The 24,863-nt window shown below is 39.1% G+C and overlaps 1 protein-coding gene across 1 annotated transcript; it reads left to right on the top strand.

Moving 5' to 3' along the window:
- Positions 1-15,000: 15,000 nt before the first annotated feature.
- LOC133779518 (uncharacterized) lies at positions 15,001-16,624 on the top strand. Its single transcript, XM_062219472.1, has 3 exons — positions 15,001-15,271; positions 15,353-15,535; positions 15,726-16,624. Exons 1-3 carry the CDS (start codon positions 15,001-15,003, stop codon positions 16,622-16,624), a joined length of 1,353 nt encoding a protein of 450 aa, XP_062075456.1.
- Positions 16,625-24,863: the final 8,239 nt, after the last annotated feature.

Raw genomic sequence — 24,863 nt, 5'->3', positions numbered from 1 at the left:
AGGTTTAGGAGTGAAGCCTTCAATAGTTTTTTCATGTTATGGAAATAAAAAAATAAGGAGGCCACCTTCAACTATCTACCCACAAACCTCCAAGATAAGGAAATCACCAAGTGTGTGGCTCAAGAGGAAGAGGAGTCTGCTGCTGGTGCTTCCCCGAAAAGCCCTGTTCCGGAGAACCCTTTCAATCCTGATGATAATAAGGAGTAGGAGCAGGCAAAGGATGATGCGGTAGACCAATGATGCTGGAGTTTATTTTTATTTTTACTTTTCATATGCTGGACACCCGAGCCGTAAGGTTCGTGGTGCAAAAACATTGGATGACCGAGTAGCTTTTAATCTTGAATATTCTTGTAATATTATTTTTCCATTACATATAATATGATGCTCGTTAATTTTGACTAGATATAACAATTTAAATGCTATATGTGTTTTCAAACTTTCTTGCTCGTGTTAAACAAACAAAGTTTTTAGTTTCCATGTTCTTTACGAAAAAATTTCTAAGTACTACTCATTTGTGCTTTTGACCTCCTTTGCTTATGTGCGATTGTGTATACACTATATGCCCCAAGTGATCGAGAAGGTAAGTTCTTGGTCACTTGACAAATGACTAGTCCTGTTCGAGCTAACGTTGTAGTTCAAATTTATATCATAATTATACTTGTGTTTGAAAAGAAAAATCACACATGTTAAGCAATACTTGTTAAAATAACAAAAGTTGGCAATGTTGAGTGTGTCTAGCTGTAACGTCCCAATTTCCCTAATAAGACTTAATGCCTTGATTAGGGGGCCAGGAGGACAATAATTGATTCCATTGCATTATTGTGTGATGATATGCATGATTATATGACTTATGTGAGTTATATTATAATATGATTGTAATTTCATGTTTAGGTGTAGTAAGCATGCATGTGGGCTCGTTTCTTATTAGAAGGACATTTTAGTAATTTTGGCCTGTTGAGGGCATACTTGTATATATATCTCATATTTATTGAGACCACATTATTATGTGGATATATTTGAGTTGTTCGGCACGAGGCGATCCTAGCGAGCAAGTTAGGGGTTTAGTCATAACGGGGTCAAATACTCGGCTCGGGGCGTGCCTAGGGGTATTTTGGTAATTTAGTGCATTACTGGGATTTATCAGGTAATGAGATGTTATTTGGTAATTATTTGAGGATATTGGAATTAATAGGAATCATGAGACGTTAATGTGGGACAATGTCGGGGTGAAGGCTTGCTTCTTGTGTGGGATAGTGGGACACTTAAAGAAGGATTGCCCGAGAGCAAGAAATGAAGAACCAAGGAAGGCGAACAACTTGACTTCAGCTCGAGTGTTCACATGGACACAGGCAGAGGTTGAGGCTAGTCCTTCAGTAGTGACAAGTCAGCTTTCTAGTGCTAGAACCTCTTATACTATTTTGATTGATTTTGGTGCTACGCACTCTTTTGTTTCTAGTAGGATTATTGATAGACTGTGTAGGCCATGTGACTATTATGCTGTGGAAATCGAGACCTTATTACCCACTGGGGAGTTAGTAGTCTAGGAGATGGGTTAGGTCATTGCCAGTGAGAGTGGATGGCAAGGAGTTCTCAATTGACTTGATAGAGTTGGTTATGACCGACTTTGACATGATTTTGGGCATGGACTAGTTAGTGAAGAATGGGGCAACCATAAACTGTAAGAAGAGGATGGTAACTTTTGATCCTGAGAGTGAGGATCCCTTTGTATTTTTTGGCAATGTCCAGGGACCCCGTGTACCTATGATATCAGCATTGAGGGCTAGAGACCTACTACGAGGTGGTTACATAGGATTCCTAGCCAGTGTGGTAGATACCAATCAGGTTGTGCTAGTGGGACTAGATTAGTCTATGAGTTCTTGGATGTGTTTCCAAATGATTTACTAGGGTTGTCACCACACAAATAGATAGAGTTTGTTATTGAACTAGCGACAGGGACAAAGCCAGTGTCTAGGGCACCGTACAAAATGACCCCATTACAATTGAAGGAACTGAAGGTACAGTTACAAGAGTTGTTAGACTTGGGTTTTATTAGACAAAGTTTCTCACCATGGGGTGCACAAGTCATATTTGTAAGGAAGAAGGATGGTTCTCTGAGGATGTGCATTGATTACAGGGAACTAAATAAGTTAACCATTAAGAGCAAGTATATATGACTTGTTTGATCAGTTGCAGGGTAAGACGACATTCTCAAAGATAGATCTTTGATCTGGTTATCACTAGCTGGGGATCAAGGAGGGAGACATACCAAAGACTGCTTTTTGTATCAGATACGGGCATTATGAATTCTTAGTCATGTCATTCGGTTTGACTAATGCCCTAGCCGCTTTTATGGATATTGTGAACACGGTGTTCAAAGATTATTTGGATCAGTTTGTGATTGTATTCGTCGACAATATTCTAGTTTATTCCCAGTCAGAGGCAGAACATGAGCAACATCTCAGATTGGTTCTATAGAGGCTGAGGGAACACAAATTGTATACGAAGTTCAAGAAGTGTGAGTTTTGGCTATCACATGTGACTTTACTTGGTCACATTGTCATTAGAGATGGGATCAAGGTGGATCTAGCTAAGGTTAAGGCAGTCAGAGATTGGCCACGGCCGAGGAATGCCTCAGAGATCAGGAGTTTCCTTAAATTGGCAGATTATTACAGGCATTTTGTGGAAGGGTTCTCAAGGATTGCTACCCCATTGACGGAGTTGAACGCAAGAATCAGAAGTTTGCGTGGTTTGATAGGTGTGAGAAAAACTTCTAGGAGTTTAAGTGGCGGTTGATTACAGCTCCAGTTTTGAGCCTTCCAACATATCAGGAGAAGTGGTGTACTGTGTTGCCTCGAGACATGGTTTGGGTTGTGTTCTCATGAAGACAGGGAAGGTGATTGATTATGCATCGCGTCAGTTGAAGGAATATGAGCAGAGGTACCTCACTCATGACCTAGAGTTAGCAGCAATGGTCTTTGCATTAAAGGTGTGGATGCATTACCTTTATGGGGAAAAGTGTGAGATATACACTACACAAGAGCTTGAAGTACTTCTTTACGTAGAAAGACTTGAACATGAGACAGAGGCGTTGGCTGGATTTGGTGAAGGAATATATCTGTGAAATCCTGTATCACCCACGGAAGGCCAATGTGGTGGTAGAGGCCTTAAGTCGGAAAGGTCTAGGACAATTACGGTGAACCAGAAATTTGACTCGCTACCCGAGTCCTTTGGTTAAAAACGTGATCTAAGTGTTAATATCAGGTTAAGGTGAAAACCAGCAAAAAGGAAAGGGTACATTTCATTAAGTAAAGAAACTGCTCATGAGCCTTTCAAAATGTTTACAAGTAGTTCGTAATACAAAAGTGTCGCTACAGTTCCAAATTTACAAACTTCGCCAGCCTAAGCGGCAAAAATAGGGTAAACCCCTAGTCCCTCTGAGAACTCCTTGACCGTGGCGGTCAAGCGGCCCTGTATGTACACAACACCGCCCAAGCTCTCCACTCAGGGCTGGCCAAGCTTTTCCTTTCCTTTACCTGCACCACACAGCACCCATGAGCCAAGGCCCAGCAAGAAAACACAATAAAATATGATATAATATCAACACCGATCATAATAATCATCTAGGACTAGCAGCCCAACAAATAGGTGACAATAGCCAACAGTCACAATAACGAGCAGCGCTCCCTCTAGCCATGTGACGATAGGGTCACCAGGGCTTAACTGATAAGTGATTCTCTTACAAATTGATCAGGACAGGTGTATGGTGATTAGTCACCAACATAACCTTCCTCACGACTCTGGAGACGTAACTATGGACAACGTCCCTAAGCCACGTGACTAACGGTCACCGGGGTCGTATACCTTGGCTATAGATATCTGGTCGTAGACCAGGCAAGCGCTTATAAGTTCTTCGACCTTAGGGTCGGTCCCGCATTAATGCCATAGAGCCATTCAATGCGTGATCATCGACTTTAGAGTCGGTTCCTGACTAGTTAGTGTCTTAAACAGGTAATCAGCATTTAATACGCAATCCACATTCACATATATCAACCAACATGCTTCAATATCAAACCATGCATGTCATATACCTGTACAGGGTGCAACTGTATCCATACACTGTTTTCTTACCTCAAGTTCGAGCGAGAAGTATGATAAAGACGACCCCTGAGAACGATCGGTCTTTTAGTTCCTTAGCGGTTACCTAATCACAACCAATTATAACCTCAATTAATGAGAAACCATAATAATAAGGTCTTAACCTAAGCACCACCCTCGGGACCACGAAACATGCCCACACAGTGAGTAGATTCGATCCCGGGCCTTAAGGATTGAAACCCCAAGTCAAAAACCCTTAAAAACACTCAAAACGGGGTTTGGAAGGAGCAGGGTAGCGCTACAGCGCTCAACCCCTAGCGCCACAACGCTCTACTCAGAACCTCCCAAAAGCCAAAAAGCCTTCTGAGGAGCGCTATAGCGCCCTAGGGTGGGCGCTGTAGCGCTACCTCCAGCCCAAAACACCCCTGAACCGACCTTCTTCATCTCCTTCGTTTCTAACTCGATCTCCAATCTTCCAAAGCCTATTCTTGATGCCAAATAAACCCAAAAACCATCCCAACACATCCCAAACACCACAAGCATGGGAACCCTAGCCAAAACTCCCAACAAAAACCATGAATTCATCCTAGTAATCTCAGCTGCAAAACAAAACCAAAACAGAGCAAACCAGAGAAACTATGGTTAGAAACTTACCCAAAGCTTGGCTTATGATGGTCTTCAATGGTGGAACACCCTCCCAAACTCCCAAGGCTTGCTTCCTAAGCTTGAATCCTCAAAATTGGTTCAGAAACCACAAAGAAAAATGAAGAAAAGAAGGTACGGGAGAACTCCTTTTTGCATACTCTGTTTTCACTACTTTTCTTCATCCAACAAGTAATATATCTATCCTAGGGGTGAAATGACCATTTTACCCCTAGGTCAATTAATGGTTTCTAAAGACTCCCAAGGGCATTTCTGGTACTTCCCTCCTAACTCGTTAATCATAATTAACGCTCTCCAATTCTCGCTATTCTCAAAAATCATAAACACCAATAATTCACATCCCGTTACCCTTTATCTCCCGGTAACGCTCTAATCATCAAAATCACCCCGAGACTCAACCCAAGTCCCGACACTTAAACCTATTGTGACTAAACCGCTGATCAATATTCTACGATCGTCTCATGTCGAATAACTCGAACAAACCCACATCATAATGTGGTCTCAACATATATCATTGACACGCATACAATTAACATTATATTATAATATAATTCTCATAAACATGCATAAACACATTAAATGGCATAATTAAACAATTATGGCCCTCCCGGCCTACAAATCCAGCCGTTAAACCACACTAGAGAATCCGGGGCATTACATATACATTACGAGCCAGATATCCAAGAAATTGGCAGAGGATATGAACAGAGCTAAAATAGAGTTAGTGGTGGGCCAACTAGCCAACATCACACTTTAGTCTACTCTACTGGAGAGGATGAAGGAAGGCCAGTTGAGTGAGCCATAGTTGATGAGGATCAGAGGGGACATCGTAGCTAGAGTGGCTAGGGACTATACAGTGTCAGATATAGGTTGGCTGAGATACAAGGGTCAGATCTGTGTTCCAGTGGACACTGTTATCAGAAGGAAGATTCTGGATGAATCTCATACAACCCCTTACTCTTTGCATCCAGGCACCACGAAGATGTATCAGGATTTAAGATTGATATATTGGTGGCCTAGGATGAAGAGAGATGTAACAGAATATGTGGCTAGGTGCTTGATATGTCAGCAGGTCGAAGTTGAACGTCAAAGACTAGTGGGGCTATTACTGCCTTTGGATTTCCCAGAGTGGAAATGAAAGGATATCACAATGGATTTTGTGGTTGGGTTACCCAGAACCATGGGTGAACATGATTCAGTGTGAGTTATCATGGATTGATACACCAAATCAGCTCACTTCTTACCAATGCGGACAACTTATATAGTTGATCAGTACACAATCTCTATGTGAGAGAGACAGTGCACCTTCATGGGGCTTCGAGGTTGATCATGTCAGATCAGGACCCCACATTTACTTCCAAGTTTTGGGGAAGTCTGCAAAAGGCTATGGGTACATAGCTGAAGTTTAGTACTGCTTATCATCGTCAGACAAATGGACAATCTGAGAGGACGATTCAGATATTAGAGGACATCCTGCAAGCATTTGTGCTGGACTTTGAAGGGTCCTGGAGTAAGTATTTGCCTTTGATAGAGTTTTCCTACAATAACAACTATCAATCAACCATTAGAGTGGCTTTTTATGAGATGTTGTATGGTAGGAAATGTAGATCACCCATTCACTGGGATGAGATGGGAGAAAGGAAATACTTTGGTCCTGAGGCAGTTCAGAGGATCAATGAGGCTATTGAGAAATCAGAGCTCAGATGCTCACTTCTCAAAGTAGGTAGAAAAGTTATGCAGACTTGAAGCGCATGAACGTGGAGTTCTAAGTGGGAGACTATGTATTCCTTAGAGTCTCACCATGGAAAAGGGTGAGGAGATTTGGGAAGAAGGGCAAGTTGAGCCCTAGATTTGTAGGTTTGTTTGAGATCCTGGAGATTATTAGTCAGGTGTCCTATAGATTGGCCTTACCTCCAGCACTGTCGGCCATACACAACGTGTTTCATATTTTGAAACTTCATAAGTATGTATTTGATGTCACTCATGTATTGAGTTACGAAGATCTGGAGTTGCAGGCAGATCTTTCTTATGAAGAACAACTAATCCAAATACTAGACATGAAGGACAAGCTAGTTCTGAGGAACAAAACTATACCTTTGGTTAAGGTATTATGAAGGAACAACAAGGTCGAGGAGGCGACCTGGGAATTAGAGTCCAACATGCGAAATCAGTATCCTGAGTTGTTCATGTAAAATTTTGAGGACGAAATTCCTGTAAGAGGGGATAGTTGTAACGTCCCAATATCCTTAATAAGCCTTACTGTCTTGATTAGGGGGCCAGGAGGGAAATAATTGATTTAATTGCATTATTATTTGATTATATGCATTATTATATGAATTATGTGAGTTCTTTATAATATGACTGTAATTGCATGTGGACCTGTTTCTTATTAGATAGGCATTTCGTAATTTTGGCCTGTTGACGACATACTTGTATATATATCTACATATTGACTGATACCACATTATTATGTTGATATATTTGAGTTGTTCGGCACGAGGCAATCCTAGCGAGCAAGTTAGCGGTTTAGTCATAACGGGGTCAAATACCCGGTGCAGGGCGAGCCTAGGGGTATTTTTGTAATTTAGTGCATTACCGGGATTTATCGAGTAATGAGAAATAATTTGGTAATTATTTGAGGATATTGGAATTAATAGGAATCATGAGACATTAATTGAGATTAGCGGGAAAGGTGGCCATGATAGTTTTGCCGTTGAGGACTTTGAAGAGTAAGCTAAAGGGATATTTAGTCATTTCTTGCCTAAGTGATAAATATACCCAGCCAACCCAGAACATAGTATAATCAAAGAAACATTCTCAACTCTCTCTCTCCCATTCTATCTCTCGTTACTCTCTCTCTCATTCCTCTTGTGGAGTTTTTGGATTTTGAGGAAGAAGGGCTCAGAAATTGGAAGGTTGAAGCTAGGATTTGGGCTAAGGAGAAGCTTAGGATTGCAGCTTAATAGACTAAGGTAAGAATTCTCTTGGTTTTTTTGTGAATTTCCTTTGTTCTTGAGGTGCTCTTGAGCTTTGAGGCTCAAGTATGGGTTTTGAGTTTTAGTGGGAGTTTGGGTGAATTTTGGTGTCCATGTGTTACTTAGGTTGAATTATACTAGTTTTGGAACTTATTTCAAGTCGGGGTTGGCAATTGGAGTGGATTTTGGTGGTTTGAATTTGGGGAAAACGAAGGTGGAAACCCAAGAAATCTATGGGTTCACAGGGTAGCGTCCATGCCCCTTGTGATTGGGCGCCCCTGCGCTATGCAGAGGAGGGCTTAAGGGCTCTCTGTTTGGGTTAGGGCACCCCTGCATTATGCAAGGGAAGTCCTAGGGATTCTCTCACTTGGTTGGGCGCCCTTGCCCTATACCAAATTTAGCAAGCCCCATTTTTAGAGCTTAGGAAGGTTTTGGGGGCTCGGGGGATGGTTCCACCACCCCGTTGGGTGGGATTGGAAGTCCCGAGAGCACAGGATTGGTCCCAGAGTTTGTTTTTGGGACTGAATTTTAATGTGGATATTACTTATGGTTGTGACTAGGCTAGCTCTACGGCTTGGGGCAGGATTGTGCTTGATGGTCGTTTTATCTATTTGGTGCGTGTACCAGAGGTAAGAAAACTGCACCCAATACGTGATGTATGTGATTAGGGCTTGGCTCGATTGTTAGATATAGTTATGGCTAGGGCTTGGGCCCTTGTAAATGTGCATGATTATGAATTTGTATGTGATTGTTTATTAAGCATGCTTGAATACTCTGTATCTGGATAATTGTTAAATGGTGTATGCTTATTTCCATTATCTGATTGAAAAACATTGACTTATAACTCAAGGACGGCAGTAGCGCGCTGAGCACTAGTCAAAAGCATTGACTTATAAGTCAAGGGTGGCAATAGCGCCCTGAGCGCTGGTCGTTATGGTTAGGCCTTACCAGGAGCGTGACATACATTTGCCCGACCCAATGTTCGTTGGAAAATTAAAGCGCTAGGTACGATGGGCCAGCTCTAAGGCTTGTTATACAGAGAATAGCAATGGGCCCCGGGGTCACTCCATGGTCCCATATCCTAGGGCACTGAGGCACAGTATGACTTATTAGTCAGTTAATTAGGGCAACAGGCCCGATATGATGTTGTAGTCATTTATTTGAATAGAATGCATGCATGAGTAGGTTTATTACTGCTAGACATGCTTATTATAATTTTGTAATATGTTGTTAACTGCTTATGAGCATGTTTAAGTTTTCTTATTGGGCCTTGGCTCACGAGTGTTATTTGGTGTAGGTAAGGGGAAAGGGAAACTGGACAAGCCATGAGTTGGAGAGCTTCACTGGCGACGTGTACATATGCGGTTGCTCAACTACCACGGCTGGGGTTTCTCAGAAAAGCTAAGGTCAAACACTATTTCGCTGCTTAGGTCGGCTATTTGTAACTTTTGAGTTGTAATTACCCTTTTGGAACTATAAACGACTTTGTAAATGTTTATTTTGGGATCCCATGTACGAACTTAATGTTTTAATAAAATGACTACTCCTTTCGTCCAAAATATTTAACCCTAAGCCATTAATCACGTTTAGTTACACATTTATGGCCAAATGACTCATTTAGCAAGTTTAGCACTATTTAAATACACAATATAACAGTCTTGGCTATCCAGGAAGTTACACTAGCACAATCCCTTGTAAATATCTCGAAATAAAATGGATAAAATCGTGTCTATTGAATTTAAAACAGTACAAAAAATTAATGTTTTGAATGAAAACATTAGGAATTGTTCTTTATAAAATAACAAGTCATTTTGAAGGGCAAAAACGTGCCTGCCGACCAGATAACAAAATTGTCTAGAAAGTAGTTGGTTGTTACAAAAAGAAATTGGAAATACGTGCTTTACAACCAAATTGCATTAATAATGAAACAGAAATGGGAAAAAATGTGCCTTTCAAAGTAAATAAATCTAGAACCACACTGATCGTATAAAATGGGCAAAATGTGCCTTGCGACTAGTGGTTATTGATAGTATTTTCTCAGATGTTCACCATTCCAGTATCTGGCGATCCGATCATCATTCAAACGAGCAAGCTTGTACGTCTCTGGTTGTAAAAAATCTACGATCTGGTACGATCCTTCCCAATTAGGCCCCTAAACTCATGTTGTAGGATCCTCCATTTTCCATTGATCTTTGGCACTAACACTGGGTTTGAAACCCACTCAGGGTAAAATACTTCTCTTATGAACCTGTTCTCCTTTAGCCTTTCAACTTCTTCTTTTAAGGCCATTTGCCTTTCTTTGTTGAACAACCTTCTTTTTTGTTGCACAGACTTAAAGTTTTCATTGTCAATGTTCAAGGCATGGCTGATCACAACAGGGTTGATGTCCACCATGTCCTTGTGCGACCAGGCGAACATGTCTTGGTTCTTTCTAAAAAAACTTATAAGTTCAAACTTGACTTATGTGAAGACCCTAAGGTAGGGTACGTCTACCACATACTCGTAATTTCAAGGTTTACAAGCATGTTAAGCACCTGACCAAATGAATTAAATAAAATGATACTAAGAAATATAGAAATTTTTTAAACTTTTATATAAACTTATTAATAGAAATTATTACACGTATGCATACTTTAAGTTTAAATGTAGCAATATGAAAAACCCTAAACCACTATTACATTGCTACTGAGTCCGTGCTCCACAAGTTGCTCAACATCTAAAGCCACACCTGGAAAAATGTTGGAAAATAACATAATGAGCTAATGCTCAGTAAGTAAATCTCATACATACACATACACATGAATGTCGTGAGTTTGAAATGCACATATACTAATATGCTGACTTATATACTTATGCATTTCATTTATTGCTCTTGCTCTTGCACTTTCAAACTTTACTTTAGTGCCTTTTCTCTTTTTACTTTCACATTGTTATGGGTCCGTTATCTTATGTGCACACTGTTCGATTTAGCCAATGCCTACAGGGCTTGTTACACATATAATATAAAATCTCATTGGTTCTCCTTCGGCTAGCCATCATCGCAGCTGGGTTCATCATATTACTCATTTCATCATTTTCATAGCAGCCATACTTATTACACATATAAATGGAGGAGAAAGACGGGAACATGGCAAACATATCTGAATGGTCAACTCTGACCTAGCCCACACTAGTGGGCAGCCACTATAAGTCTTATATACCTCCGTCTTCTTTACTGAACTTACTTAATTGCTTCCTCAAAACAGTGGCACCCTTTTCAACATCTTATTATCACATTGCTTAAGCCTTCTTGTCATTAAAATATTTAACTTTACATAATACTTTTCAAGGCATTTCAAAACTTTTCTCATATTTTTATGCATGGTCTTATATCACATAGTAATGTACCATATAACTGAACATGCCATGCATACATGCTGATGCTGAAATGCCAATGTTCATGTTCATGATTCATATATGATGAAATTAGTCAAGGCACTATATCACATCTCATATAACTCAAAACATCTTTAGTCATAATATAAGAAGCTTTGGGTTGGTGGCATTGTTATACCTTAACGTAGGGCTATGACTCAGGTCTAAGGTTTCCAGCATAAAAGCTTAAAGGCTTCTTATATCATAACATGTAACAAATTCATGAACATAGAAGGTAGTCCACATATTCATCCACATGAGAACACATACTTGCACATAACTCATATCAAACTTAACCAATTAAGACAACTTTCACATATCATGAAATTCATTTATTATATATCATATAATCCATTATGATATACATACCACACATAACTCATATAACCATTCATCACATGCTCATCATATGCATCATCATCTCATACTTAACACAACGAACATACACAATCAATGTAGTCATGCATATCACACTTAAGCACAAAATGTGAAATTTACATACCATAGGTCCTTAACTTATTTTAAAACTGCTCACCAAGAGTTAATCAATCCAATCCATAAAGATCCTATTCAAGATACATCATTTATTAAATTCTATAAAAATCATAAATATACACTATTGATGGTGTATATTTACAATACGAGAAACCACATAAATGATAATAATAATTATTATCATCATAATACAAGTAAAAGTGAATACCCTAGGCGTGTGATATTTCTCTCTCTCTTCCCATGGCTCGGAAGAAGAAAGGCATATCGAAGCCGGTGGTGGTTTCCGATGAGGTGGCGGAAGACCTCCCTTCGATCCAAGAAGTGGAACCTGATCTGATTCCTGTTGACGAATTTCATGATCCGTGCAACGAGTTGGAGATGGAACGTGGAGTCGAATCGATACGTGTTGGAAGTGTGAATCGCACCTCTCCCAAATCAGCGAGTTGGGCTGAGGAGGCAGAGGGATCTGATTATCAGAGGTCGGCTAAGGATGTTTGGAGTAAATTTAAATTGAACCAGGTACTTACCCCTTCTACTCGCCTGAATTACACTGAACCTCTGAAAGTGGGTGACCAAATTGTGGCCCGTCTAGATATGGAGGAGGTGGAGATTGAAGCTTCGTTCTGGAAAAATGCCATTGTATGTATTGTGCTGGGAGCTAACCCACCTTTTAGAGTGTTTGAAGGTTTTGTCAAGAGAATTTGGGGAAACTTAGGTGTTGATAAGATCGTAAGAATGCACTCAGGTTTTACCCTTGTTAACTTCAGGGATGAAGCTACTCGGGACCTGATATTGGAAACGGGAGTCATTCATTTTGACAAAAAACCGGTGGTTCTTCGTCCTTGGACTTCAGACATGGACTCTGTGAGAATGGTCAAGTCGGTGCCGGTTTGGATTAGGCTGAACAGTTTGGGATTGCAATACTGGGGAAAAAATAGTCTCAGTGCTATGGTGAGTACTATTGGAAGGCCGGTTATGGTGGATAAGGTGACGCAAAGTAGATCGATGGTGAAATATGCAAGGGTATTGGTGGATATGGAGATTACGGATCACCCCCCAAAATCTATTTATTTTATCAATGAAAGGGATCAATTAGTTGAGCAGTTGGTGGAGTATGAATGGCTTCCTTCTAAGTGTGTTGCATGCTCGCTTTTAGGTCATGTAGTGGCGAATTATAATAAGAATAATGGATTGATTTGGAAGAAGAAACCCACTGTTGAGAATGGAGCTAAATTAGACAAGAAGAAAGTTAGTTCAGAGGAGGAGTTACAGCAGCCTTCTGGGTCTGTTAGTCCTGAAACCAGAGCGGGTAGTCCTTCAATTAATGTAGATGAGGAGAGGACAAAGAGCACACATGAGCGATATGATTCAAAGGAGAGTTGTGTATTGCAGGGCATTTCAAATGATGCTCAGCAAGTAGGAACAGGGAGTGCTATTTTTGCTGGTAACTGGATTACTCCCAAAAGGAGAGGGACTAGACAGGTTATGGCAGATCCTCACAAGATAGATACAGCTCTAGGCAAGGCTATTTCGGGTAATGGTTATGCTGTTCTTTAAGAATCTGGGGATGGTCATTTGGTTACCAATTCTAACCCAATTAAGTGATGGAAGTTTGTAATATGATAGGGTGGAATGTGAGGGGTATGAATAAAAGAGATAAGCAAAATGCTATTCTTAGTATTTGCAAGGAAAATAAGGTTGGTTTTGGTGCTCTATTTGAGACTAAGGTGAAACATGAGAAGATTCATGAAGTTTTTGAAAATAATTTCCACAATTGGGATTACTTTTCTAGTCCTATCACATCTGGTAGAATTTTGGTATTTTGGCAAGCAAAGTTTGTGAAGGTTGACATCTTGCTAGAAGTTCCTCAACTTGTGCATTGTAAGATTAGAGTGAGTGGCCAGCAGAAGTTGTTTTTTGCCACGGTGGTTTATGGTAGTAACTCTATGGGGGAGAGGAAAAAATTATGGGACAAGTTAGCTAGTATTGGTCAGCTGAAGTATCCTTGGATTAATTTTGGAGACTTTAATGCTATGTTTAGCTACCAAGACAGGAATGGTGGGAGACAAATCCTTGCAAAGGATATTGCTGATGCTCAAGATTGGTTGGCTTTAGGCCAAGTAGAGGAACTTAAATGTTCTGGTGCTCTCTATACTTGGTCGAACAAACATGAAGCAGGAGACCGAATTTTCTCAAAATTAGATAGAGTTTTTATTAATGATTTTTGGCTGGATTCTTTCCCAAAAACTGAAGCGTGCTTCAAATGGGACTGTATATCTGATCATAGTTACTATGTGATTAGAAGTCAAGAAGTTAACAAGGTGGGGTTCATTCCTTTTCGTTACAGTAACCATTGGTTGCAGTATAGAGGTTACAGAGAAGCTGTTTTACAATGTTGGAATGCTACTGTTGGTTCCGGTAGAGGTCTTAGCAAGGTGGTTCAGAAACAGTTTAGAGTGAAACATGTATTGAAAAGGTTTAACAGGGAAGTGGTTGGAGATGTAGTTTTGAATTATAGGGAGGCTAAGGAGGAGTTCTGTAAATCTCAGGAGGCCTTGGCGGTTAATCCATCTGATCTTTCTCTGCATCAAACAGTCAATCAAGCTCAGCTAAATGTTACAGTTATGCAGAGTCGATATGCCAGTTATCTCAAGCAGCAGAGTAAAATAAATTGGGTCAAATTCAGTGATGAAAATTCGAGGTTCTTTCATGCTATTATGAGGAAAAGAAGAGTTGAAAGCAAAATTACGACTTTCACTCTTGGAGACAAAATAGAAGATGATTATTCAAAAGTCGTTGAGCACTTTCTCTCCCATTTTAAGAATTTTATGGGGAGGAGAAGTTTGGCTTCTAAGGAGATTGATAAAAACTGTTTGTACCAGGGAAACAGATTGTCTTTGGAACATCAAGTCAGGTTATTAAGACCGTTTAGTAAGAGTGATGTGAAGAAGGCTCTTTTTAGCATTCACTCTTTTAAAAGTCCTGGTTTGGATGGCTTTGGCTCGGGTTTCTTCAAGGGGTTATGGACAGATATTGGTGATGAGATTTCTCTTGTTGTGTTAGAGTTTTTTCAGGATGGGTTCTTGCCGAAGGATCTGAATGAAACGGTGATTTCCCTCATTCCTAAGATTGCAGATCCGAACTCAGCTAGTGATTACAGGCCTATTGCGTGTTGTAATACTCTCTACAAGTGTATATCGAAGATGATATGTACTAGACTTTCGGAAGTTCTTCCCTTCCTTGTTCATAGCAATCAAGGGGCTTTCATAAAAAAAACAGAGTTCTTGCTCATAATATAATGATTTTTCAAGATCTCCTCAAAGGGTACACTAGAAAGAATATTTCAGCAAGATGTATAATGAAGATAGATCTGAGCAAGGCTTATGACACAGTTGACTGGCATTTTGTGGAGGAGTTGCTTAAGCATCTTTGCTTCCCCTCAAGATTTATAGACTGGATTCTAGCTTGCTTGAAAGGTACCAGCTATAATCTTCTAATGAATGGTAGAATTCAGGGCTCTTTTAAAGGGGAAAAAGGCCTTCGGCAAGGGGACCCAATGTCTCCTCTCTTGTTTGTGCTAATAATGGAGTACCTTACCAGATTATTGGCTCATTACTCTGGCAAAAAAGGTTTTGGTTTTCATCCTTTATGCAAACATCTTAGGTTAACTAACCTATGTTTTTCAGACGATTTGATTATCTTTTGTAAAGGTAATGTCAGTTCAGTGAGTAAGATTCAAGAAGCTTTCAATTCGTTTTGTGGTTCTACAGGGCTCTCTGTGAACAAATCTAAATCTCAAATATTCTTTGGAGGGGTTAAGGAAACCATTAAAGTTCAGATTCTTGATATGGTGCAAATGGAAGAAGGCTCCTTTTCCATTGAAATACTTGGGGGTTCATCTTCGGCCTACTAAGTGGAAAGCTTCAGACTGTGGGGTGATCCTGGATAAGCTAAACAAGAAACTCAACTGTTGGGCGAGTAGAAATCTTTCTTTTGCTGGTCGTGCCCAACTTATACACTCAATATTGCTTGGTATTAGAAACTTTTGGATGAGCATATTCATACTTCCGTCCAAATTCACAGCGACCATTGATAAAAGCTGTCGGTACTTTCTTTGGGGCTCTAGTGGGAATAGAAGCAAGCTTCATCTCCCTTCTTGGGAAAAGGTTTGTCTCCCTAAAAAGCTGGGTGGTATTGGTTTTCGTGAAGGCAAGAAATGGAACATGGCATTGATGGAGAATTTTATATGGGCGACAACAACCAAACTAGACTGCCTTTGGGTTAAATGGATTAGTTCCATTTATCTGAAAGAGCATTTAATTTGGAATGTTCCAATTAATCAGGAAATGAGCTGGTATTTTAAGAAATTGTTGAGGTTGAGACAAGTTATTGATGAGGGTTCCTTGAGGCAAGCTGTTAAGGGAGGTAAATTTCGAATTAAACACTTTTATACCACTCTTATTTATGCTCAAACAGTAGGTTTTGCTGATACTGTGTGGAACAAACTTATAGTGCCCAAACATAGATTTATATACTGGCAGATTTTCAACAATCAGTTGCTTACTAGATATCATTTGAGCCGTTTCTTGCCTCTCACCTCTGCTCTTTGCCCTGTTTGTGATTCTGAAATAGAATCTCACAGCCATCTGTTCATGGAGTGCATTTTTTCCAGGAAAGTTTTTGAGGAAATTAGTAGTTGGCTGGGATATTTTCAATGGCCAAAATCGTTTGAGGAGCTTCATCTTTGGTGCTTCGACGTTGTGCGAGATCTGAAGAACCAGATTGTTAATGCTGTGTTATCTGCTTCTTGGTATTTTATTTGGAGCAACAGGAACAGCTGCATTTTTGACTCTGTTTGTAATTTGGCCAGTAGCTTAAGTTTGGAAATCAAGGAATCAGTTAAGTATAGAGTCTTGGGCATGGGTTCTCTTTCTCATAGAAAAAGGGACAATTATTTTCTTGATGTTGTAGAGGGCTGGTAGTTTTTTCATAGTGTGTTGCTGAGTTAGCAGTTTGCTGGTTTGTAGCAGCTGCTTTCTGTGTGTTTGTACTTGGTTGGTTTTTGAATAAAGATTTTCTCTTGTTCAAAAAAAAAAAAAAATTATTATCATCATAATGCTAATACTCTTCATGCATCATAATCCTCTTTACAAAACACTACTTTAGGCCTTACTCATAATATAATATATTTTATGATACATTAATAATAATAATAATTTTCGTCTATAAATAAATTTATTTCAATATTAATAACAAAAGACCTAAATAACAATATGTATGTGAATGTATATATTCAAATAGTCATTTTATAAAAGAAATCATATTTTTAACATAAAATTGTAATAATCGATATTATAATACTAATATAAATATAAATATTTGTATTATTATTAATTAGTCATAATATCAATCCCACTGATATAATAAATATACTTTTTCCAAAATTCACTGCTATTACAAATATCAATAACTGTAAGAAACTAATATTTGATATTATTTTAATATTCAAATATTAACGAAAATATTAATATACAATAATAATTGTTAAATAATAGGTTTAATATAAATCACACTTTTCATATATATATATATACATGAAACTATATTATTGATTTACTTAACAAAATAATAACAATAAGAACTAAAATTAATTAATTATAATAATTTCCATATTAATAGAAAATCCATTAAATATGTCTTTTTAAAATTTATTAATTGTCTATTTTTTTCAATAAAATTGGGCAGCACAACGGCTATAAAATAGACAAACCCAAAATCAAAACCTGTATAAAAAAAATACATATATTCTTAGACAGCCAGTATAATTATAGAAAAGATTCAGTACATCAAGAATATATAAATATATACTATAAATACACATAATAACAATTATTCTAATGAATCACAATATAGGTCAAAGAAATTATACCACAAAGATCGGGTTCCACAACAAGTCAAACAATGATTTTCTGAAACTCAAAACGAACTTCGGAACCTCAAACACTAAGTTTAGACCGTCGATCTACGGTGGATCGCGGTGGCTTGTGGTGGGCCCACCACCCAACTACGGTAGATGTAGGAAAAATTTATTGGGGTTTGAAGCCCACAACACGAGGAACACGATGGTGGTGACAGATCGGCAAATGGATTCCCGAGGTGACCGAATTGAAACTTTGAAGTCGCGTGGTGGCCGAACTTAAATCAACTGGTTGAGGTGTTTAATCGACAAGTGCCATCGAAATTCCCGCGTGGTAGATAGTTCAGAGGCCTCTGAATCCAACGGTTCGGCGCGTGGCTATATGTGGTGACCGCCGGTGGATCTTCGGTGGTTGGGTAGACGCACGAACGCGAGAGAAAATAAGAGAGAGAAAGGGAAGGAAAAATAAAGAGAAAGAAAGGAAGAAATTATGAGGAGAGAGAGGAGCAACGGGAAATTAAGGCTGAGACCTTTTTCCTTTTTTTGTTTTTTTTTTCAAAATTACATTTGGACCACAAAATATTAAAATTCTTTTCAAATAAGCCCTTTAGCAAACTTTCTTAATTTTATAAAAATCCCCAATTAAAATTATATGACATTTGGGTCCAATACTTGACTACTCAAGTGTCTCTCTCTCTTTAATCTCGTTAATAACATAAAATTATGTTTTAAACACTATTTTCCATTACTATTTCTTATTTTTATAACCTTGTACATTTTATGCAATGAAACTCTGATTTATAATAAAAAATGTATTATGAAAATGTTGGGTGTTACAACTTCAACCGCTAAGTTTTTTTTAATTTTACCACTTTGGTTGGTTTGTTTTGATCGAGTGGAACTTACTCTAAGTTTTCAATCGATCCCACTCCAATATCATAATCTCCAAAGCGAGGATCAATGTCCCCTTCCTCATTTTAGGCTACACTCTATTTGGAATTGTTATGCTCGTTCAAGGGAGCTGTGCTCATCTCCATCACTGTTGTTGGCTTGCTTTTTGTTGGTCCAACAAAAATCATGATGGTCATTGCCAAGCCTTTTTTAGTAGTTTGATGGAAGAATTATAAAATTCTTGGGCTTCCCTCTAATTTTTCTTACGCATCTTATTCCAACATTAGTTGGAAATTTCATCGCGAGGTGGAATATATGTGATAGCTCTCAAATCGATAAGTATCGATCTTACAAATAAGGCATTGAAAGCTGAGGGAAGATCGACTACAAAAAACGTGGCCATAACTGTACTATTTATTGGTGTAGTTCCCACAGTTACAACTAGTCTGATTGTCCTTGCTGGAGTCATTCCCTCTCCAATAAAACCATACAAAGTCTGTGTGCAGGCTTCCAGATCTCGAATAGATAACTTAATCCTTTCAATAGTGGTCTTGAAAATAATAGTAATTGAAGAACCATGGTCTACCATGGTTCATGTAACGAACATGTTGACAATTTGAACCTCTATCACCAATGGATCGTTGTGTAGAAACATGACATGTGCGACGTCTTCTTCAGTGAATGTAATGGGCTTGCATTCATACCAGGGTGTTTTAGAAGTACGCTCCTCGATAACCAACACTTCTTCTGCTGGTTCATGGCGTAAAGTTTGTGCATATCGCTTTAGGTCCTTCCTACTATTGCTAGCCAAGTGTGGTCCTCTGCAAATCATGTCTAGTTGACCGGCAACTAGTGCTAGTTGTAAAGGTTGCGCTGGTGCATCCGCACTTCCTGCAGCAGCCTTGTTTTGTTCAGCAGGACGATGAATGTATCTTCTCATGGCCTGATGACTCTGGCAGATGAGAAATTCAATTTTGTCCTTATGTTGATTACACTCATTGGTGTCATGTCCATAACTGTTATGGAAGTGGCATAATTTGTTAGTGTCTCTCTTGCTTATATCTTTACTAATAGGATTTGGCTTCCTATAGGGTACTTCAGCTTGTTTAGCTTGAAATACTTATGCTCGTGACACTAATAACGTAGAATAGGTGGTAAAACGAGAAGTGTATTCCTGTGGCTTGTCATTGGCTTTTGCCTGTTTGTTATCATTATTGTTGCCACCGTTGGAATTATTACCTCGTTTGCCACCGTTCTAGTTTTTCTTGCTACCATTGCCATTGGTTGTCTGGTTCTGGTTAGTTGTCCCAGTAATTTTGGCTGGTGCAGTACTGGTTCTAGATTGGTTGGCCTGTTCAGCCTTCCGTGTAACTTCTTCTAGTTTTATAAACTCATCAGCTTGATCTAGGAACTCCATTGTTGAGTAGACGATTTTTCTTCTAAGATTAGTCCATAATGGCCATTAACTTTCCATCATCCATGACTATTTTGGAACTAGTGACCTCTTCCATAAAGTGCTGCACATAATCTTTTAGGGGCTCATTAGGTCATTTCTTAATGTTAATAGGTTGTTGAGCTCGGCTGGTACGATACGAGTAGCAAAGAATTTTGAGTAGAAGAGTCTAATAAATATATGCCATGAAGTGATGGCTCTAGGCTCTAGCTTAAAGAACCATTGTTGAGTAGAGTCAGCTAGGGTAGCAGGAAAAATCCTACAACGAACATCGTCTCTTACTCCTTGAAGATCTGTCTGTATTTCGAAGTTATTCACATGTGACATGGGATCTTCTTTTCCAGTGTACATCTTCCAAGTTGGCATCTTGAAATTGGGAGGGATAGTAAGTGCATTGATTCGATAAATGAAATGAGATCATTTCCTTATCTCTAAGTCGATATCGGTTAATTTCACGACAGTTAACTCCCGAACGATCTGAGTGATGGCATCAAGTTGTGCTTGAACAGTTGGAGCAACTACTGACACAACTGCTGGTGCAGCAACTGGGAGTGTTGTAGCTACTCTTTGTGGTGTTGATGGGATTACTGGTGCAACAAGTCCCACAACATTAGACCCATTTCTTTCCTGTAGTTGGTCAAGGACATCTCCAAAGTTGTGTCCTTTGTTTCCAAATCTGTTAAGGACACTTCCTCCTCTAGGCCGCCCCCAACATTCTGGCTATCTGGTCAAGCAACACTAGGAGGTGGTCTTACTGGATAATCCGTTGGCTCTTGCTGCCTTCGTGGGACAAACGGTCCTTCAGGCTGCACATTTTCCCTAGCATGGACATTTTGAGGCCCAGGCGGCCTTGGCGGTACAAATTGTCATCTTGGATGTCCATCATTGATTGTCGTGGGATTAAAAGTACCGAATATCCCCTTCATCTTCATCATAACCATCCCGGTAGGATGCTTGGTAGTTTTTATTGGCTTATTGATCATTTCTTCGTCTACTTCTTCTTGAAGGATGACCATGATTGCATCTAGCACGACAAAGTGGCTGGCCTCGATTTTGACTAGTTGGTCGTTCATTGCTTGGTTGTCGGAATTGCTGACCAGACCCTGGATTTTTTGGATTAGGAGGTTGTCCTCCCCTTGAAGCTACATGCCTTGGTAGCCCTTAACATGCCTTCCTTCTCCAAAAACTTGTCTACAACAACATTGTTCATGGTCATGATTAGGTAGCACTTGCTCATCTTGGTGGAGTTGACATTGTACTATTGGTTGAACCACCTGGTTCGAGTGATGACTTTGAGTTTCCCCCAGGGGAACCACTTGGTCTCAAGACCTTGATGGTTGAGAAAGCCCTGGATCTCAAACAACTAGCCTTTAAACTTATGGAATTGTTGGGCAGTATTCCCAGCTAAGGATTTACTGGTCAAGGTCTTACAACTTGAGTTTTTAGCAAGATAGCTTCTAGCAGCCTTGCTGCTTCGACATTATGATGGTAAGCTTCTTCTTGACATGCTTCAAGGGCTCACTGCCATTGATCCATCCAAGACTGAAAGTCTTGTCTTTGCTTATTTAGGGCTTCAGCTACAACTATTTGAGCTGCTGTATGATTTTCATGAATGGTGACAAACTGCTGCTGCATTTTTCCCACAAATTCATTCAGTTGTTCAATATCGGGGTTAAAGTCTTCCCCTAAGTCCATGTGGGGTTCATCATACCCGTATATTTCTCATGGAGGTAGCTTTCCAGGTATAGGAACCTACTGAACAAGGTGCAGAGGGAAATTTGACTGCTTGAAGGGCGGTCATGGTATCTAGTGGGGTTCATCATCCCCTCTTGTGGTTCTTGGCTGTGGCCTCTAGTAGTGATGACCATTGTTGATGGATTTGATAGAGGATGATCTTGGATTTCAGCTCTCAATGAAAGCACCAAAGCGTTGACCAACGTTTTGGTCAACGACACTGAGTCAATATAAACGAAAAAAAAATAATTTAGTGAACTGAAATCAAATAAACAACGCAAAAAATTTATAGTGGTTCAGCCCTAAAAGTTGGTAATGACCTATGCCCACTTGCACTTATATTAATAAAGAAGGTCTAAAACCCAAGATCAAGAAGAACCAGGTTCAACTGAGTTTCTTAAGCCTGAGAGACAATACAATTCGACAAGGATTTTTTATGTATAGTGCACATTCAACTTGTGTCCGTAATGACTGTGAGAGATCCTTATTTATAGAGTCTCTTAATGGGCTATGAGCCCTACACAATAATCTAGGCCCTACACGTGTGTGGGATCCTTACATTTTATTACAAATTCAAATAACACTGGAAAAATACATTCAAATATCAGTTACATAAATATCTTGGAACATTTCGTAATATCTCAGGAAATCCGGATCTTCGGGTTTAAATAAGTTATCCTTTGAGCAGCTTCATGAGATGTTACCAGCTAGAACAAAGCAGACTACAACTCTTCGTACTAATGATGTCTACTCGAGCAGCTATCTTATCTTGGCCAGTTTTCAAAACTTGATGTCGTTTACTGCCACGTGTCCTCTCCATATGCCACATCACCATGTCCAAATTTGGGTGAAACACTACTGAGTGAGGGTTATGCCTAGAGATTTTGGAACAAGTATCTCTAAAGGTAGCAAAGATGTTGTAAGAACTTCACCTATATGAACTTAGAGGCAGTGTCGCCTCTCATGGGAGTTGGAGTTTCTCCGCGGAAAGTTCATGAAAAGGATGAGCACAAGGCCATGAAAAGTGCTAATTGCAACAGTGGGAAAATGAATGGTCAAGTGGAGGTGTGAGAGGTATTACCAGTCTTATCATTAAGGAGTGTTTGGTTCAATCTTTAAGACACCAATGACTTCGATAAGGCTTTGTAATACTTTCACTAAAGTAAAGTTCAAATCGAAAGATACTTTATTTTATGCACCAAAACTGTTAAACTAAGAAGAAATTATTATATTTAACTAAGTGGGGGAATGTTGAGATTGGTTAAATATAATTGTTAAGATGTTTACACGTTGAGGTGCAAAACACTTATCAGTTTTCACTTAAGTTGAAGTGAAAACATGAGATTGTGTAGTAGGCATCCAAAAGTGACTTTTATGGGTCTAAAGTGATAAAATGATGTATCCAAACATTCCGAAAATGTTTGGAGCCATTTGGAGAAAATTTGGGGACATGCTTAGAGCATTATTACTAAGGCATATGCGTTTCATGGCCTATGGGAGGCGATGCATCACCTAAAATATCCTAGGACTAAAAAACCCCAGCAGGCAATGCATCACCTGTTGGGTGGCGATGCATTGCCTGGGCGGTCCATACGAGACAGTACATTTACATGACTTAGCTGAAGAAAATGTGTTCAAAAGTTCTAATCCTATTGGTTAGACTTAATGACAGTGCCTACACTATAAATAAGGATTATTAGAGTTGAAAAGCCTTGATCACATTTCTAACTCTCTCTCTCTCTAACCTCTTTCTCTTTAGCTTTAAAAGACCATAAGTTTTCTCCAAGAAACTCATCAAGTATTGCTTGACTTGCATGAGTTTCAAGGCTTACTAAATCCCAAATTTCATTACTTCAAGCGATAAGGGAAGACTTGGAATATAGATTTTGCACAACAATGTTCTTATTGTGTATAAGCCTTAGATGTTCCCCATGTTTGAAGAGTCAAGTTGTTCAAAATAAAAGGTTGTATCTCTCTAAACCATAATTTTTTATTTGTGTCATTCTATTGTGTTTTATGTTAGTATTGATGAATAAATGTTTCTAAGTTCATCTTATAATCATTTAATCAATTAATCATTGTTGACGCGGTTTTTCGTCAACAGGGGATTTAGAAATTCGAGATAGAGAAATTAAGCTTTTTGTAAACAAAATGTATAAGAAATAACAAAAAGAAATAAGAACACGAAGCACTCACACGATTTTATGTGGTTCAGTGGTTGAAATCAACCTAGTCCATGAGTCACTGTTATTGATCTGTTTTGGACTCTTAATGAAATTATTTATGAAAATTTCAGTAGAGTTTTGGCATACAAAATGTCATTTCTTTTTACAATCCATTATGTTTATATTTATAGGGAAATTGTGGACAGTATTGGGTAACTATTCATTAATATGGTAATTGACAAATTTGGGTACTTCTCAATTACATAAATGCATAATTTCCTATTAATTCTATATCTGTTATATCGGGTAATTAATACATCATAAAATCTGGGCATTTATAAGGCATATAAGGAACCTCCAACTCTTTTGGGATCTTTCACTGTGTGCCACAGCCAGACTACCGCAAGCTAAACACGCTCCTCGAGCTGGATGCTGTAATACCAGTGCGAACTGATGTGAGTCATTTCCAGAAGTTCATGAGGGCAATCTGGACGTCATGTTTCTCGAACTGAGTTGTTGTCATATGAGGCGATCTGAAAACACAAGTTTTCACAAACTATCAACTAAGCTCAAGCTACTCACTCTTAAGTCAAGAAAATGCTATATGTATATTTTCTTCACGCGCTTGTCTGCCAGTGTACCTTGTGCTGAGTAATTCAGCTCTTCTTTTTAGAGTACAACATTTGCTCCCCAAGCTCCTGCTCTTGTGTGACGTCGCTTCTGACATGCATAGTTGGGGCTTTTGGCTTTTGTTTTGAGACAACGTGCCCACCCACTTACTCAAGTATGGGACACGTGTCTGTTTGGGATTCGAGTAATTTGACAGTTGTATTGTCAAATTGTTGCCACCATTTGGTTTTTTAATTCTGGCCCTTGGATCTTTTTCTGCTTTAATCATGTGGCTCATATTTATCGCCAAAGTTTACTTATAAATAGAAGAGTAGAATCTGAGCGTAGCCACCTTTGCACTCGAAATTTTTCTTATGCCTCTCTTCTTCTCAAAACACTCAAAATTTCTAAAATCCCTCGTTTCCCAAAGACCCTGAGGTCCTCATGCTCGA

The sequence above is a fragment of the Humulus lupulus genome, chromosome 5 (assembly GCF_963169125.1).
Source record: "Humulus lupulus chromosome 5, drHumLupu1.1, whole genome shotgun sequence".
Lineage (NCBI taxonomy): Eukaryota > Viridiplantae > Streptophyta > Magnoliopsida > Rosales > Cannabaceae > Humulus > Humulus lupulus.
Note: the sequence above shows the minus strand (reverse complement) of the source record. Positions and strands in the feature narration are given on the sequence as shown.

Bases quoted from the DNA above. Each gene is read 5' to 3' on its own strand.
- LOC133779518 (XM_062219472.1), top strand. From the start codon at position 15,001: ATGAAGATAGATCTGAGCAAGGCTTATGACACAGTTGACTGGCATTTT. The intron at 15,272-15,352 runs GTTTTGGTTTTC...TCTTTTGTAAAG, and splicing joins TCATTACTCTGGCAAAAAAG to GTAATGTCAGTTCAGTGAGT. The intron at 15,536-15,725 runs GTTCATCTTCGG...CCAAATTCACAG, and splicing joins TTCCATTGAAATACTTGGGG to CGACCATTGATAAAAGCTGT.